This window comes from Diadema antillarum, unplaced genomic scaffold, assembly GCF_040938485.1.
Source record: "Diadema antillarum isolate AM-2024a unplaced genomic scaffold, OU_Dant_1.0 seq00000562_RagTag, whole genome shotgun sequence".
In the NCBI taxonomy this organism is placed as follows: Eukaryota; Metazoa; Echinodermata; class Echinoidea; order Diadematoida; family Diadematidae; genus Diadema; species Diadema antillarum.
Window position 1 is genome coordinate 313,585 of NW_027271501.1, and position 17,187 is coordinate 330,771.

Sequence of the window (17,187 nt, forward strand, 5' to 3'; positions counted from 1 at the left end):
CTCCGCTCGCTCGCATTTAGTCGTAATGCCATTCTCCTGAAGTTGCTGCCAGTAATTGCCGGCAGTTGCGCCCGGTGCGCCCCCCCCCCCCCCTAATTTCCACAGCGAAAAAATATAGCTACAAACGGCAGTTTTGGGACTGTAAAATGTCAAAATTTTCAAGCTCGCTCGCTCCGCTCGCTCGCATTTAAATTCTCCTGATATTGCTGCCAGTAATTGCCAGCAGTTGCGCCCGGTGCGCCCCCCCCTTAATTTCGAAAGCAAAAAAGATATAGCTTCAAACGACAGTTTTTTTCACTGTAATATGTCAAAATTTTCAAGCTCGCTCGCTCCGCTCGCTCGCATTTAATTGTTATGCAATTCTCCTGATGTTGCTGCCACTAACTGCCGGCAGTTGCGCCCGGTGCGCCCCCCCCCCCCCTTCCTTTATTTCCAAAGCGAAAAAATATGGCTACAAACGGCAGTTTTGGGACTGTAAAATGTCAAAATTTTCAAGCTCGCTCGCATGTATAGTCGTTATGCCATTCTCCTGATATTGCTGCCAGTAATTTGTCGTTTCACACCGTCATTCCATAATCCATTTATAGGGGGACAACCCCCTCCCACAACCTTCCCCCCCCCCTTGCTCGTTCCGCTTGCTCGGGCTCGGTCGCGTTCATGACATCAGTGTAAGAATTGTTACTAGAAGTTTATTTAAATTATACCATTTATAGGCAAATTGTTCAATAACAATTTACTTCAAAATGTACTGATGCCTTAAACAAGTGGGACTGTTTCAAGTCGATAAAACACGCAAAAAACTTGCATCAAATTGCACTATTTACAACATCAAAATGCAAAAAGTGCTCACCGTGGGAGGGGGACACTCCCTCCCACATCCTCCCCCTCGCCCACTCCTCTTGCTCTTGCTTGGCCGCTTTCATGACATTCAGTGTAAATATTAAAACAGGAAGTTTATTTGGATGATACTATTTCATATGCAAATTGTTCAATAATAATCTACATCAAAATATACTGCTACCTTAAACAAGTAGGACTGTTTCAAGTCGATAAAACAAGCAAAACATGTATCAAATTGCACCATACAACATCAAAATGCAATTTCAGTTCTAACCGTGGGAGGGGGTTGGCCCCCTCCCACACCCTCCCCCCTCGCTCGCTCCGCTTGCTCGGGCTCGGTCGCGTTCATGAAATCAGTGTAAGAATCAATACAAGAAGTTTATTGAAATGATATAGTTTATAGACACATTGTTCAACAAGAATTTCCATCAAAATGTACTGCTACCTTAAACAAGTGGGACTGTTTCAAGTCGATAAAAACACGCAAAAAGCCTGCATCAAATTGCACCATTTACAACATCAAAATGCAAAAAGTTCTCACCGTGGGAGGAGGGGGGGGGGGCGGGACAACAGGCACTTCCACACCCTCCCCCCCCCCCTTCTTGCTCGCTCCCTCGCATACTAACACCCCCCCCCCCCCCCCCCAAGATGAAATCCTAGCTACGCCGGTGCCCTTTCCCCGCTTGGTCTCCCTCAAAAAAACAGTAAAAGTCTAGGGATTGAGAGCTTCCTATTTTCCAAATGCCTGTCCAAAAAATCTCGTTACATATAGCGTCAAAACGCACCCCCCTTTAGAAAAAGTTGGTGACGCCCCTGCTGAGCCACACTGACTGCCGTACCAGGGTAGAAGTAGGTCAAAGCTTAAAGTGCATGCATATTATGATATAATACATGCATTCAGCCAAGTTGATTCTTACGAGCACGCTGTAGTATGGAGCGTGATACTAGTGAGATTCGTTCTGAAGCTTACTGAACTTGATATTCTTTTGTCTGTGTAAATAATACCTCCGCCTGACCTTGAAAAAAGTCTCGTCTTTTCAACTGCGAAGCACCATTTATACTGCTGCTATACAGCTTAATATGTCGTCCTACGATGTTGTTGTGCTTGGAGGAGGCATTATGGGCCTCTCATCTGCCTATCATTCTGTACAAAACGGAAAGAAAACCCTCTTGTTGGAACAGGTAAGTTTCAAAAGTGTTCACTCTGTGTCATTGCATATGGAACTTCCGTGCCCATAGTAACTTTTTTTCTTTACAGCTTGATATAAAGACAGTCGTGTAACCTATAGGCAGCTATACAATATCAAACACATGTAACATTAACATTACAGTTAGATTCTGAACGAGGGATTCACCTAAAACATGTGTTGATTTAAGGAATTTTGTAGAATAGGCTAACATCAGTGATGTTTGAGGACATCTGACAATCCTTGAAAAAGTCATTTATAAGCTTTTACAGTTTCTGTATAATCCATGTGCCGTCGTCGCTGGATGAGTAAGACTAAAACAATTTGCCATGTCAAAGTGTGGTGGAACGATTTGAAAACGTAAGATGCAAATGTTGTTGTTCTTTTTGTGTGAAAGGTATACATTCTAAGATTAAACAACATTACTTCGGCTACTATAACTGACATGAGGTAATAGTGATAAAAAAAATGGTTTCATGAATCTTTACTGCTCTCCCCTATCTCCATGATTCTCCAACATTCAACTCCTTCCTCTTCCTCTTCCCTTCTATTTCATCTTTCCCCTTCTAACGATGTCCGAACATCCTACTTGATTCTCACACTATTCTTCCTTACCACTCTCTGTGTTCCTTTCTCTACCGTCTCCACTAGTGCAACTTCAACCTCTAGCCCATTACTGTCTCCCACTCTTCACTTTCTGCCCTCCTCACAACCCCCATATGTCGCTTCCCTCTTCGTTTCTCCTCTTTCTAGGCTCTTCTGCCAAACAGCGATCCGATTAAGGACTACATACACATGGTGTCACCGCAAATCTTTCTTCCTCATTTACTTCACCATGCAAACCTTCAAACAACACATAACCGAGCTCTACGGGGAGCAAACTCAACGATCTTCTCGCCTACTTCAACGGAACCTAGTCAAACAATCTAAACTCTCCAATCATCTCACCTTTCTGAAAAGATGCCGAGATCACAGTATCATCCCTCCTGGTCTACAGCTGAAATCAACCATACAAACTCCACGTGCTCGACGTATTCTTCACCAAGCCGGCCTCTCCCTCACCAGAGAACGCATAGCCCATACTCGACAAGAACTTCACACAATCGATCAACAAATCAACACCTCACAAACACACTTGTCACAAACACTACATCCTGCTGACCTCCAGAAGATACAGACCTTCAACTCTCACACAGCAAGGACCACATTTCTCCACACCAGAGACAAGCAGATACGGAAGTTCAACACACTACATAACAGCCATACCCGTACATACACACGAGACAAGCCGCCCGCCGCCCGTAACACCGTTGTCAATTTAAGCCAGCACAACCTCACACAAGCCGAACACAACGTGTTATCCCTAGGGCTTAACTCACTCGCAACACCACCCAAGAAGATTTCTTTCACAGAAATCATACAACAAACGGAACCCAAGCTCAGATACCTGAACAAAGCCGCAGCCGACAACATTCGACTCCTTGTTACTCAAGCTCTCTCCACAGCCAAGCCACCGCAGCCCAACCTCAACAAAGAAGAACGAACAGCGGTGAAGACTCTACAAAGCAACGCATCCATCCATATCATTCAAGCAGACAAAGGCAACGCCACGGTCGTCATGGACAAAACACAATACGAACAAAAGATACAAGACATCCTCCACACCCCCACATACACCGAACTGAAACGTGACCCGACTCCTGCCACCGAGAGGAAACTCAACGCCAAGCTCCTCGAACTTCATCGATCCAATGCCCTTCCTCAACAGCTTTATTTCAGACTCCGTGCCTCTTCCAGCAGATGTCCCATCCTCTTCGGGCAACCCAAAATTCACAAGCCATCAGTGCCTCTCCGCCCCATCATTTCTACACGAGGTTCCCCCTGCTACGAAACAGCCAAACACCTGTCAGACATTCTACAGCCACTCGTTGGCAACACAGAACACCACATTAACAATTCCAAACACTTCATTGACATTCTCTCTCAAACCACCATCAACCCTACAGACACCCTCGTCAGCTTTGATGTAGAATCACTCTTCACCAGCGTTCCTGTCAACGAAGCCTGTGACATCATCAAACAACGTCTCACCGATGACCCTTCTCTTTCTTCCAGAACACAACTCACACCACAACAGATACACGACCTCCTCCTCACATGTCTCAATTCTACCTCCTTCCGATGGAGGGACACACACTACAAACAGCAACAAGGCGCAGCCATGGGCTCCCCCCTCTCACCGATCATTGCCAACATCTACATGGAACATTTCGAAAGCCACGCACTAGCCACAGCACAGCACAAACCTTCACTCTGGCTCCGGTATGTCGACGACATCTTCACCATCTGGCCACACCAAGCAGATCAACTGGACGACTTCCTCTCACACCTCAACGAACAACACTCCAACATCTCATTCACAGTGGAAACGGAACACAATCATTCTCTCCCTTTCCTCGATGTTCTCGTCACAAAGACCAACGCTGGCACTTTCTCTCACCAGGTCTACCGCAAACCCACTCACACTGACAGATATCTTCACTACCGCTCCTTCCATCATCCAGCAGTCCGCCAGTCAGTACCGAACGCTCTCGTCCGACGTGCTCATCAAATCAGCGACAAAGAACATCTTCGACAAGAACTCGAACATATCACAGACACACTCACCACTATCAACCAATACCCCAAGCACAAAATCAACACTCAGGCACCTTCTCATCCCAACCAAGCAGCCAAGGAACAGCCCATCACAACTGTAAATCTTCCCTACCTCGGCGCCACCTCGCACAAACTACAACGCATCTTCAAGTCCGCCAACATCCAGGTCCGTCATACATCTTCCAACAAACTTCACAATTCATTGCACTCACACAAAGACAAGCACCCCAAACACAAACAACCAGGTATCTATCGTATCCCTTGCGAATGCGGCAAAGTCTACATAGGTGAAACAGGGAGATCGCTAGAGACCAGACTGAAAGAACACAAAACATGCTACAGACGTTCGGAATGGGAAAAGTCAGCCATCGTGAAACACGCTCAACAGTCGGAACATCGCATCAACTGGGAAGACAGCAAACTCATCACATCCATCAAAAACTGGAACACACGACGCATCAGAGAAGCCATAGAAATTCACACACACGACACTGTTACACAGGATACTGGACTCCACATCAACAACATCTGGCTCCCTCTCATCAACAAACCATCGAACACCAACAATGACAACAACAACAACAACACACTCTCTCCACAGCACATTCCCCCCTCTACTTCTTCCTCTCATATCTCTTCCCCCACCTCTTCACAACAGCGCCCACGACGTCAACCGCGCCTCCCACTCACGACCACACCTATCGCTGGTTCGAGAAGACGCCCTCACCGACACAAGTCATCCACACCACCGGCGTCCACCCCAACCACTAACCCGGACTCCAATCTCCGGCCACGACCTACTAACAGCCAAGTTAGCTCTCACAGATATACTCCGCCATCAACACACTCCGAGAACGATAGAACGCATCAACGACCGCAACACTCCACCAACAGCCGACGCTCAGCTCGCCTGCGAGCCCGCCTCAACCGACCACTTCCGTCTAGGTCCGCATTCTCCATATATAGCCCGCCTCTTCTCGGATCACGCTTCACTTCTGACGAAGGACAGTCAACCTGCCCGAAACGTCAAGTTCCTCGGTTCTCCTAGTTATTCTTATAACTAGATTTCTTGCGCTACTTTCACTAGCACCTTTACTCAGTGTTTCATTTCTCTTTCCTCTCTCTCTCTCTCTCTTACACTTTTGTCTGTTTCTACGCTACTTATCTTTTCTTTTCTTTTCTGTTCTCTTCTCTTCTTTCTTCTTTTTGTTTTATTTCTTCCTTCCATACAACCCAACGGTCCTTTTCAGGACCACTACTTAATTTACACATTTCTCCACAGGTTATTTCTCTTGTCTTCTCTCCTCAGGTCTACACTTTAACCTCATTTTGATTTCTTATTTTTGCTTTTCTCCCACAGGAACCTTTTCAGGACTTAACTGTCATCAATTTTCCTTTCCAATTTTTTTTTTCTCCCTCTCAGCAGCATTTCATTCTAGGATCCATACTAGCTCCCTCTGATTTACGTATTGAATTTCAATTTGTTCTTTTCTACTTCTTTTCTTTGTCCCCCCCCCCCGCCTCTCTCTCTCTCTCTCTCTCTCTCTCCCTTCTATCAACATATTCTCATCTCTCCTCTACTTACCCTTCCTTCGAGGGATTATTCGTCCTTTCTCCATTGATTCCGCATTCCATAGCCACACTGTTCGCCGACTTCGTTTTTTTTTCTTCTCTTGGTTTCATGAATCTTTGCTGCTCTCCCCTATCTCCATGATTCTCCAACATTCAACTCCTTCCTCTTCCTCTTCCCTTCTATTTCATCTTTCCCCTTCTAACGATGTCCGAACATCCTACTTGATTCTCACACTATTCTTCCTTACCACTCTCTGTGTTCCTTTCTCTACCGTCTCCACTAGTGCAACTTCAACCTCTAACCCATTACTGTCTCCCACTCTTCACTTTCTGCCCTCCTCACAACCCCCATATGTCGCTTCCCTCTTCGTTTCTCCTCTTTCTAGGCTCTTCTGCCAAACAGCGATCCGATTAAGGACTACATACACATGGTGTCACCGCAAATCTTTCTTCCTCATTTACTTCACCATGCAAACCTTCAAACAACACAAGATTTAGTGTTTTCTAATCACCTAGAAAAATGAAAATATATGGAATTCTGTCGATAATTTCCATAAATTGTTAAATTCTCATATGTAATATGACATAAGAAGCAATGCATCCATCTCTCTCTCTTTCTTTCTCTCTCTCTTTTTATAGATATGTAGGACTATATTTAAAGATATCAATAAAAATATGTAAGAAAGACTGTCTCTTGAGCCATTATCATTGCTATCTTGTATTATTACCATTAATGAAATCATTATTAGTGTTGTCTTCTTCATCTTTAAAACATCATTGAACTCTTGTGCATATGGACACTTCTCAGACCTAAATTCGTATAATCGTTTCTAACGCTCTCACAGGTTTATATTGAAGACAATTTATTGATGAAATATTACTGCTATACTTTAATCATATTTTCCTATCTAATGCTGATTTTCAGTTTCCAAGGCTCCACTCCAGAGGTAGCTCTCACGGAGGAAGCCGAATCACATGTTTTGCAAACCAGGACAGTCACTATCAGAGACTGCTTGAAGAAGCGTATCCACTGTGGGAAGCTCTAGAGAAGGACACCGACACCGAAATCTACAGGTGGGATTGCAAAAGTTGACCTCTATGTTTATCCTTTGTTTATAACTGAAAAGAAAGGGAACCAGACAGAAGAAGAAAAAGAAGAAGCACGATATATCATTCTTTGTCCCATGGACGTTTTATTCGCTTCCTTAGTAAACTTATTATTTTTTGATTACAATTTATTTTTGCGGGTTTTTTGTTGTTGTTGTTCTGTTTGCGTTTGTGTGATTGTTGGTAATAAAAGAATTAGGGTACAGTCATCCCTCGCCCATGTCGCCTCCTATACATATCGATAAACTGTCTCTTAGTCGAAGAAAATTCCGTTCCCTGATATAAATACAATGTAGCAACATAGCATGAAATTCACTCCGTATGTATTTAGTCCATTTTCGAAATAATTATTCACCTTTTCCAAGAATTTTCGGCAACTTCTCCTCCTTGCCTCGCCAGACAAACTGGAATGCTGTTTGTCTCCATGGAAATGGATGAGGGATACGGAGCGAGAACCTTACAAGCCATGCGGGCATCCCCCTATCGCTGTGAGAAAATCGACCAAGAGGAGCGGGCGAAGAGATTTCCATTTTATACACATAGTCCAGAATCAGAGTGGTTCTTCTACGAGCGAGCTGGTTTACTGAGGGCTGACAATGCATTGGGGGCCTACCAAGTAAGTGCTAAGCCAGGTTGTGTGTGTTAGTGTGTATCCACGCCTGTGAACTGCGAGAGCTGATTCTGCTGCCAGCGATCTATTAGTATAGCTATGATCTTTTGTTCAACAAAATATCTGATACATATATCCGGGAATTTGTCATTGAAATAATATTTCGGTGTGTCTACTGGAGCGATTCGATGTATTACGACCTTCTTTTCGACTAGTTTTATTTCCAATGGTGGCAATGGTTGACGAAGAAGATGTAGCTGATTGAAGATGATGGAATCAGATGTCTTAATACGAAGGTCACAATTATTATGATTTTAATGTTTTTATGCATGATGGTGTCAAATCTTGAAAACTAGATGAATAGAAACTTTGTAACAGATTTTTCTTGAACACGTTAGACCTTTCCGCTCATTTCCTAGAGTGAATACGAAAGATTGGGTGGCGTCCTGCAAGATGAGGAAAAAGTGGAGGAAATCATTCCCGGTGCCATGGTAACCGTAAAGACTCATCGTGGATCTTACCAGACCTCTAATCTTATCATCACACCGGGACCGTGGGCCAAGAATCTGCTGGCATCACTGGGTCTACAACTACCTCTTCAGGTAGGCCTACATCCATTATTATACTCGTGTAACTTGTAACACGTTGGGAGAGCTTGACATTTTAAGCTTCTTTTTTTTATTTGTCAAGACATAAACTTGAATATGGAAGGCATATTCTTCAAATGATATATCTTGCTGCAGATTAAGACATCCATACTCTGTAGCACTCGACACAATGTAAAGAGCAATTCACGCCACGTGACGCAGTCATCACTTTGAGCTTCTGATAAAATGCCGTCAAGATCATTAAATGCTTTAAAATGACCATCATCCAGATGGAACCTTCTCTCGGGGGTCATGGGTTTTGCTGTGATTTTTCTGGGTTTTAATATGATTTTCTCATTTTTTTCTTGGAAGAAAAAAAAAGCCAATAAATTGCAGGGGTTGCAGCCCCCCCCCCCCCCATTTTAAAAGTTATAAAGACCGAAAACTTGCCAATATTACATTTGAGTTTGACTTTAGACTGAAGAACTACGCGTTTCTTTACTCTTTTCAGTAGGCCTATACTTCGATACTTCAGTGACCTTTTTTCATTGTCCATCTTGATAATCGATTTGGTCGACCTTGTTCTATCATGTCGTATTCATGATTTCATGCGAAGCCGACGGCAGCATGTCACATCTACTGGAAGGAGAAATCCCCGGGAGCCTATCAAGAATTCCCGGTCTTTAACGACGTCGGTCCCGCGGGAATCCTATTTTCTGGTCTTCTGTCTCCGAATCACGCAGGGACTGTGAAGGTATTGCCAAATGTTATTAGTACAATGTGTAATAACGGATATCAAATATGTAGTTTTTCTCATCGTTCAGATTTTTGAATCCACGCTGACACGTTTGCCCATCAAAATACATATCTTCTCATCAAGGCTTTAATTTTCGACGTCAGTACGCTTAAGCGCTAGGCTCCCTCGCTTGTCCGTTTCGTAAATACTCTACCGCCCCACCCACCCACCCCCCCCCCCAAAAAAAAAAAAAAAAATGCCCCCTCAGAGATCCTACCACCTTCACTCCCTAAGAAAGGTTCACAATTTTCCATTTTGAACCCCCATAAAAATCCTAGTTACGGTTATGTTCAATGTGTCTTTCATTGCACGAAATTTCACTTTCTGCAAACATCTTGTCTTCTAATCATTTCTTTTGATTATTTCTCCCCTTGGGGAGGTTACACCAATTGAGGGCGCACAACCACTTGACCCGAATGGGGAGGATCGTCTGCCCGATGAGTGGCACATGAAGAAAGCCAAAGATTACGTGAGGGAACATTTCCCGCGATTGGTGAGCGAGGAACCTGCGATTCTCGAGCCTTGTGTTTACACGGTGAGGATTGATAGACGGGTGATGTTCGTTATTTCATAGATTCGTCAATACGAAAATGAAATGGTTCGTTATTCCCGAAACACACACCTTATATATAAGTCTGTTAGTCCGAAAATGAAAAAGGGTTCACTGGTCCGATCATTAATGTGGCGTCATTCCAAAGATTCGTTATTCGGAAGGTTCGTTAATACGAAAATGAAAAAGGATTCGCAGTATCATGTGGCTCATCGAGGGGGCGAACCGGCGCGCGCCTCTTTTTCATTCTTTGTTAAAACAAACCAAATGAAAACAAAAAAAAAAAAAATGGGGGGGGGGGACGTGGGCCTCCTTTGATTTTGTAAAAGCGCCTAGCTCCCCTTTACGGAGTTCCTGGATCCGTCCCTGGATTCGCTAGTACGAAGATTTTGTGGGGTCATTTCGAAGGTCCATTAAAATGAAATATGTTTTCTTACTTCGAAGGTTCGTTAATCCAAATGATGAACAAAGTTCGTCATTCCGAAAGTTCGTTAATCCGAGAAATGAGATTTATCTTAAGGTTCGTTATTCCAAAGGTTCATTTATTCGAAAATAAAACAAGATCGATATTCCGAAGGTTAGTTATTTCCAAGATTTATCAATCCGAAAACGAAATAAGGCTCGTTATTCCCAAGGTTCGTTTTTCATAAATTTCATCATTCTGAAAGTTTGTTATCACAAAGGTTCGTTAATCCAAAAATGTGATAATGTTCACTTTCTCATTTCTAAATTCTCGGAAACAGTATTCTGTTCTCATGTATATCTAATGCATTAGGATTCGTTTTTATCTCAAAATTAAGAAGTCCGTATAGTAATTGGAAAGTAATTAGAATACAATACGGTTGCCTACGTGACATTACCTTTTACAGAACACACCAGATTACGAGTTCATCATTGACGCTCTTCCTTCTCATCCTAACATAGTCTTTGGATGTGGTTTTTCAGGTGAGCAGTAACCAAAAGCGCACGTTGTTGGTTTTTTTTTCACTCATTTTATCCTCATTTTATACACATATATTGCATTTCATTGCGTCACTTCTGGTTGATTTGACGTATCTGACTATTATAATGGAAGCCGAAGTCTATAACCGCACATCTGTGGTGACCATTTAGCAGATTTCATCATGGATTACGAAGGGAAGTATTGATATTAATAGCCCAACCAGACGTCGTACAGCGACAGGGCTGTGTATAGTTATATAGATATAATACAATGCAGTCATTGTTCCTTATCAACATCACACGTGGTAACATGATGGGATAAATGATAAACTTCAAGAAATTACAAATCATTTGATAATAATAATTAACATTTTTACCGCTCTTAATACAAAGTTTCTATGTGTAAGCGCCTTACATAACATATTGTTTCATAATTTATATGCCAAAACATATATTATTAAAATAAATGGAAACATGAATCAGCGCATTTATGAATGTTCCTCAACGTCGGGGAAGATTAAATTCAATTGTCAAACAATCAATTCAATGATGTGGATATTAGAATAATCTATTTGAAATAGATAATGCTTCTTTTTCGTTGTTTGTTCGTTTGTTTGTTTCATTTTCCAACTGAGAAGATCGCTCCAAATAGCCGATATTCAGCTGTACTAGCTGGTTTTCCATGGGGTCCAGTTGGATGTGAGACGGGACCACTTTTCTTCTTCTTCGTCTCCTTCTCCTTCAATGATGCTGCACTGAAAATCACCCGACACCCTACAATAATCTTCTTCCACTCTTTCATGATGTTTGACTGTCTGTTCATCTCTCGTTCACTCAGTCTGTCTATCCATTTCTCTCTCCCTCCCTCTGTTTGTCTGTCTATCTATCCATCTCTTTCCATTAGTCTGCTTATCAATTTCTCCTTCAATCCCATTCTGTCTGTCTATCAAATTTTATTTCCGTCTGTCTGTCTAACCATCTGTCTTTTTCGTTCACTCTTTCTGTCTATCTATCTCTCTTTCACACCGTCTGTCTATCCATCTCAAAGCGTCTGTGTCTGTATGTCTGTATGTCTGTCTATTTATCCTTCTTTCCTGTTTGTACTCCATATCATTTCCCTGCAGGTCATGGCTTTGAGTTTGCCCCAGTCATAGGAAGACTCCTTTACCAGCTCGCCACGAATACCGTCCCCGACATGGACATACTCACTCCTTTCAGAATGAAGCGATTTACTGACCTCAAATCATAAGAGATATGATTATAAAGGCCCTACATTGTATCTCTATATAACATTATGCTCCAAAGTAGAAAGTGCAGTGTTGCACCATGTTCAAGTTTATATTAATAGGTAATTTAAAGGGATCGTATAATTTTGGTTGAGACTTAACTTCAGGTTTCTAACATTTTTTTGGTGAGATGATGAGAAACCTCTTATGAAATATGAAAGAGCTTGTAATTCCAAGAGGGATTCAACATTTATTTGATGAAAATTGGTTTTGAAATGGCAGAGATATCCAAAACAGAGCAAAGGTGGGTCCCACCTTTTATTAGGATTGCTTTGTATCACTTTGTTTTTTGATGTCTCAGCCATTCTAAAACCGATTTTCATTACAAACTTTGATTTCCTCATAGAATGGTATATGTTCTATACTATTTCATGAGTGATTTCTGTGTATCTCGCAAAAAGTTATAAGCCCAATCCCTGTCTCCACCAAAACTATACCATCCATTTAAAATGGAACAAACATCTTGATTGTATAAAGATCCAACAAATCGGATCTGATAGAAGACAAGTATGTTATTGAATAATGTCGAGTTTACATATTCACATTCGTACTATTATGGTACTACTGACTGCAGGCACATTTGAAAATTAGACCAGATGATTTTAATCTATTCTGTTTAAAAATTGTTAAGAAAAAGTCACAGAAATTGTTCTATATACAAGAGTACCAAAGCCCCCCCCCCCTCAAAACGATATTAATTAGGCCTACTGGTTTACAAGAAATACATCTGTGTTTATAATATCGTTGACATAATACACATGAATGAATGTTTGCTTGCGTGCATATTTTGCGTTTAAGGTAGGCCTAATGGGTGCGTGTGTGCATGTGCGTTTAGCCAAAGAGTTACCAATTTAAATACAGTAACAGTTCAAATGAAAACAGGACATGAATGAAAGTCAAATTGACAATTTGTACCGCTTTGAATCATGTTTTCTTTTTCTTTCTTTTTTGATGGAAATAGATAAACTATTGAATTGAATTGAATTGAATTAACAGAATGGAACATTATTTTCAGGAATACATTTTTCGCTAGAAAAACTAGGGAGGAGTCAAATTACAAAGAGATATTGAGTAAAACCAAACAGATGTTAAAAGGCTTTTGGGTTGATAGAAGCAGAGATCTGTATTGCAGAGATGAACAACAACAATAACAACAGCAACAACAACAACAAACTTTTATGGTTTCATTATGGAATGATACAAAGGACGGAATCCAAAGAGCGAACTGCTTCAAACTAGGACCGTAACGGTGTAGTAAGGATGATAGATTTGGATTTATTTGTAATAAATAAATAAATAAATAAATGAATGAATAAATAAATAAAATAGATAAATAAATAGATAAATAAATAAATAAATAAATAAATGAATAAATAAAATAAATGAATGAATAAATGAATAGATAATAAATAGATAAATAAATATGTGATAAATAAATAAATAAATAAATACATAGACAAACAAATACATAAATAAATAGATACATGAATAAATAGATATATAAATAAATAAATAAGTAAGTAAGTAAATAAATAAATAAAAATAAATAAAAATAAAAAAATCAAAGGGTTATGTAGGTTAAAACGCTGTTTTATGGTGAAAGGAAGATGGGTTAGTCACACTTCGACTATGTTTTAAAAAAATAGGTGGGAGGTTTCTCTTTTTCTGTGTACTTTTGTATGTGTTCGGCGTATGGGGTGTATATTATTGTTATTATTATCATTATTATGATTGTTATCATTATCATTATTGTTATTATTATTATTACTACTATCATCATCATCATCATCATCATCATTATCATGAACGATTTCGTTCACATTATATTGTTTAGTGTACTTCTAAATTGTAGGTGTATCGAATTTTGTATATTTGAATATTTGTACATTATTTTGTTCACTACATCCAAGTGGATTTTTAATGTGTATCCTACTGGCAGGAGAATCTGATATCATGTTTCGTATATTATTTTGTTTACGTTTGAACATTCAAGTATAGAATGTATACATTGTATATGGATAAAGATATTAAAAAGAAATTAAAACTCTTTGTGTGGCACGCACGAGCATGCTAAACTTGTTTGTGCTATAACTTTGCTAAGGAGTTATCATGTGCTGTATAAATCCTTGGAAATGTATAAGACTGAATATTGTCAACATCTTAACATGTTTTCTCAGGCCTATACTTTTTTTTCTCTTGTGTAAACATGTGTTTGAGTGAAAAGTTAAAGGAATGGTTCAGTTTTAGTTTAGATGGGGCTCCGGGTTTCCAACTTGTGTGTGTGTGTGTGTGTGTGTGTGTGTGTGTGTGTGATAATGAAAAACCTCTTATGAAATAATATCCTGAAAGAACATGTAATTCTTAGAGGAATTCATAGTTTATTTTATGAAAATTGGTCTTGAAATGGCTGAGATATAAAAAAGCGACCCTAATAAAATGCGACAGGCCATGAATTTTTCAAAGGATATCTTTGTTTTACATTATTTTTTGATATCTCAGTAATATCAAAACCGATTTTCATCAAATAATCTTTCAATTCCTCACAGAATTATATGCTCTATAACATATCGTGGAGTGGTTTCTAAATATCTCGCCAAACGTTAAAAGATGAATCCTCACCTCAATCAATACTATACTCATCCCTTTAAGGGAAACATGCTATCATTAAAGGACAAATCCACCTTCATAAACATGACAGTTGAGAGAATGCAGCAATATCAGTAGAACACATAGGTGAAACTTTGAGGAAAATTGGACAATCCGTTCAAAAGTTATGAATTTTGGAAGTTTCAGTTCCGCGATCGCTGGATATGAAAACTACTACACCTTGTGATGTCATATACAACCATAAAGAAACTATAAAGAAAATTCAACGTATTTTCACTTCTCTCGCATAATAGAAAAGCACATGACTTGCCTCTTTCAGAAGGCAGGTGGAGTAATATTACCCTTAACATATATCAGTTGCAAGTTGAGGGAATGTGTACTTTTTTCAAAAAATGAAATTTTATCGAATTCTCTTTATATTTTCCTTATATCGTTGTACGCATGTGACATCATCAATTGCAGTAGTCTTCTCATCCAGCAGTGACTGCACAGAAACTTTGAAAATTCATAACTTTGATCGGATTGTCCAATTTTCCTCAAACTTTCACTGATGTTTTCCACTTACATTGCTGCATTATCTCAATCCACATGTAATATACTATATGAAGGTGAACTTGTCCTTCAAACCCGTCTGTGCTAGCAATGATTAGAATGTGCACAAATATCACACACATACCCATGGGCAGAGGGTTAATGTGTCATGCACGCTGTGAGGGTGAAAGCGAATAAAATCAATGTGTGAACATGTTTTATATGCGAAACGGAATGTTAAGGTGTCTTTTTCGTCATTGTTTATATATATTTTTTTCATTTGTGGCTCTGTCTCTTTTCTCCACATGATTATGAGCACACACACACACACACACACACACACGTACAGTAATATCTGTATAGATAGGCCTATTCTTTAGAATATGTAGACATATACATTTGACACAGCCAGATGTACATTACGTGTAAGACGAGTCATGCAATGACGTCATAAAACTTCCACAATAATATCTCATTATTAAAGCGTATGTGTGCAATATCATAGGTATAACACATGCATATTTAGTCAGGATAAATTGTCCTTTATATGTATACATGTATGTGGGTGATGCTAAATAGGTCTCTCATGAGCTCCGGGGTGGATACTTATTTTTGTGAGTTCCGCTATGGAGACATTAATTCATTTTATAAGCTCTCACATGACTAAATCATTGTGCTAGATGAACTTCCACGCGGAGACATAATGATGGATAGTGAGGCCTAGTAGCATATAGGCTTGAATAATCATATAATTTCATTTTTTGATAACATTATTTTATTTAATATCAGTAAGACGTGGGAAAATTATTTCCAATATGACCCCATTTCTTTTCTTCTTTTGATAAAACAACATCAAAATAATTCTTCATAAACACATGTTAAATAAAAAAGTATAGAATACATTATGAAATATTCAAAAAGTTTCCTGTTTCATAATATTATCAAAGTAAGCAAATTTGTTTCAGTTAGTAGTCCAGAAACTAAAATTTGCGAGATTTTTTTAAAGTCATTATATTCTGCTCAGATGACCCTGAAGAAAGACCAGTTTCACCACTCAATGATTACTTTTTTCACGTGTTTTCTGAATCTCAAAACAAATTTAGTGCCCTTAAATAATAATAATGATAATAATAATAATAATAATAATAATGATAATAGTAATAATTATAATGATAATAAAAAGTGTCCATGCCAGCCTCTTATTGGGTTGTATTTTGTGAAAGAATTCACCCTCGTCAACCACACGAAATTTTTTTTGTTTTGTTTTGTCTCTAACGACAGGCTGATATAGAGCTTAGCTACACTGTTTGATTTTTTTTTTTTTAGACTTAAAGGGACATTCCGGACGATTTTCATAATTTCACATCATGTAGTACATAAATCAACAGCTCCATGTATAGATTCGTGGAATTTGTTGTGGTCCTTGAGCAGAGAAACCAATAAATTGAAAATCTTAAACAAATTACACTGAACAGTGTTGATGACATCAGAGCCTCATATATTTCAGAAATGTAGCAGTGCAATTCCTTTACAATACCACTTGCTCAACAAGTTCACCTGTGAAGAATCTATATGCATGCCTTCTTCTTTTGTTCTGCTTCCGTGAGCCCCAACTCATGCATTCTTATGGTGAGGCTGCATGTCATCATCCTTGCTCATTGCAATTTGTTATAAATTTTGAAAACATTCTCATTCCTCATCCCAATCACTACAAATTCTGAAACTCTGTACTCAGTTTAGCTGATTTATAGTTGTTCAAATTTAAAAGTCTGAAATCATCCGGAGGTCCCCTTTATTAAGCAAGGAGCTTTGAACCTCCCCGGGGAATACACGACTGTAATCAATAATTCATCATTTCGGTTCAATCCTGCGAAAGTTTGTGCTTTTTGGGTTTGAAAGACACCATAGAATTTG

General features: G+C 39.6%; 2 protein-coding genes across 2 annotated transcripts; both read left to right on the forward strand.

Moving 5' to 3' along the window:
- Positions 1 to 1,896: 1,896 nt before the first annotated feature.
- Positions 1,897 to 12,202, forward strand: LOC139735029 (peroxisomal sarcosine oxidase-like). The gene is made up of 8 exons (XM_071645802.1): positions 1,897 to 2,022; positions 7,183 to 7,331; positions 7,764 to 7,980; positions 8,394 to 8,576; positions 9,178 to 9,315; positions 9,737 to 9,892; positions 10,777 to 10,852; positions 11,974 to 12,202. Exons 1-8 carry the CDS (start codon positions 1,921 to 1,923, stop codon positions 12,096 to 12,098), a joined length of 1,146 nt encoding a protein of 381 aa, XP_071501903.1. The 5' UTR covers positions 1,897 to 1,920; the 3' UTR covers positions 12,099 to 12,202.
- Positions 2,863 to 7,113, forward strand: LOC139735051 (uncharacterized). Its single transcript, XM_071645831.1, has 2 exons — positions 2,863 to 4,930; positions 7,103 to 7,113. The coding sequence occupies exons 1-2, from the start codon at positions 2,863 to 2,865 to the stop codon at positions 7,111 to 7,113; spliced, it is 2,079 nt and encodes a 692-aa protein (XP_071501932.1).
- Positions 12,203 to 17,187: the final 4,985 nt, after the last annotated feature.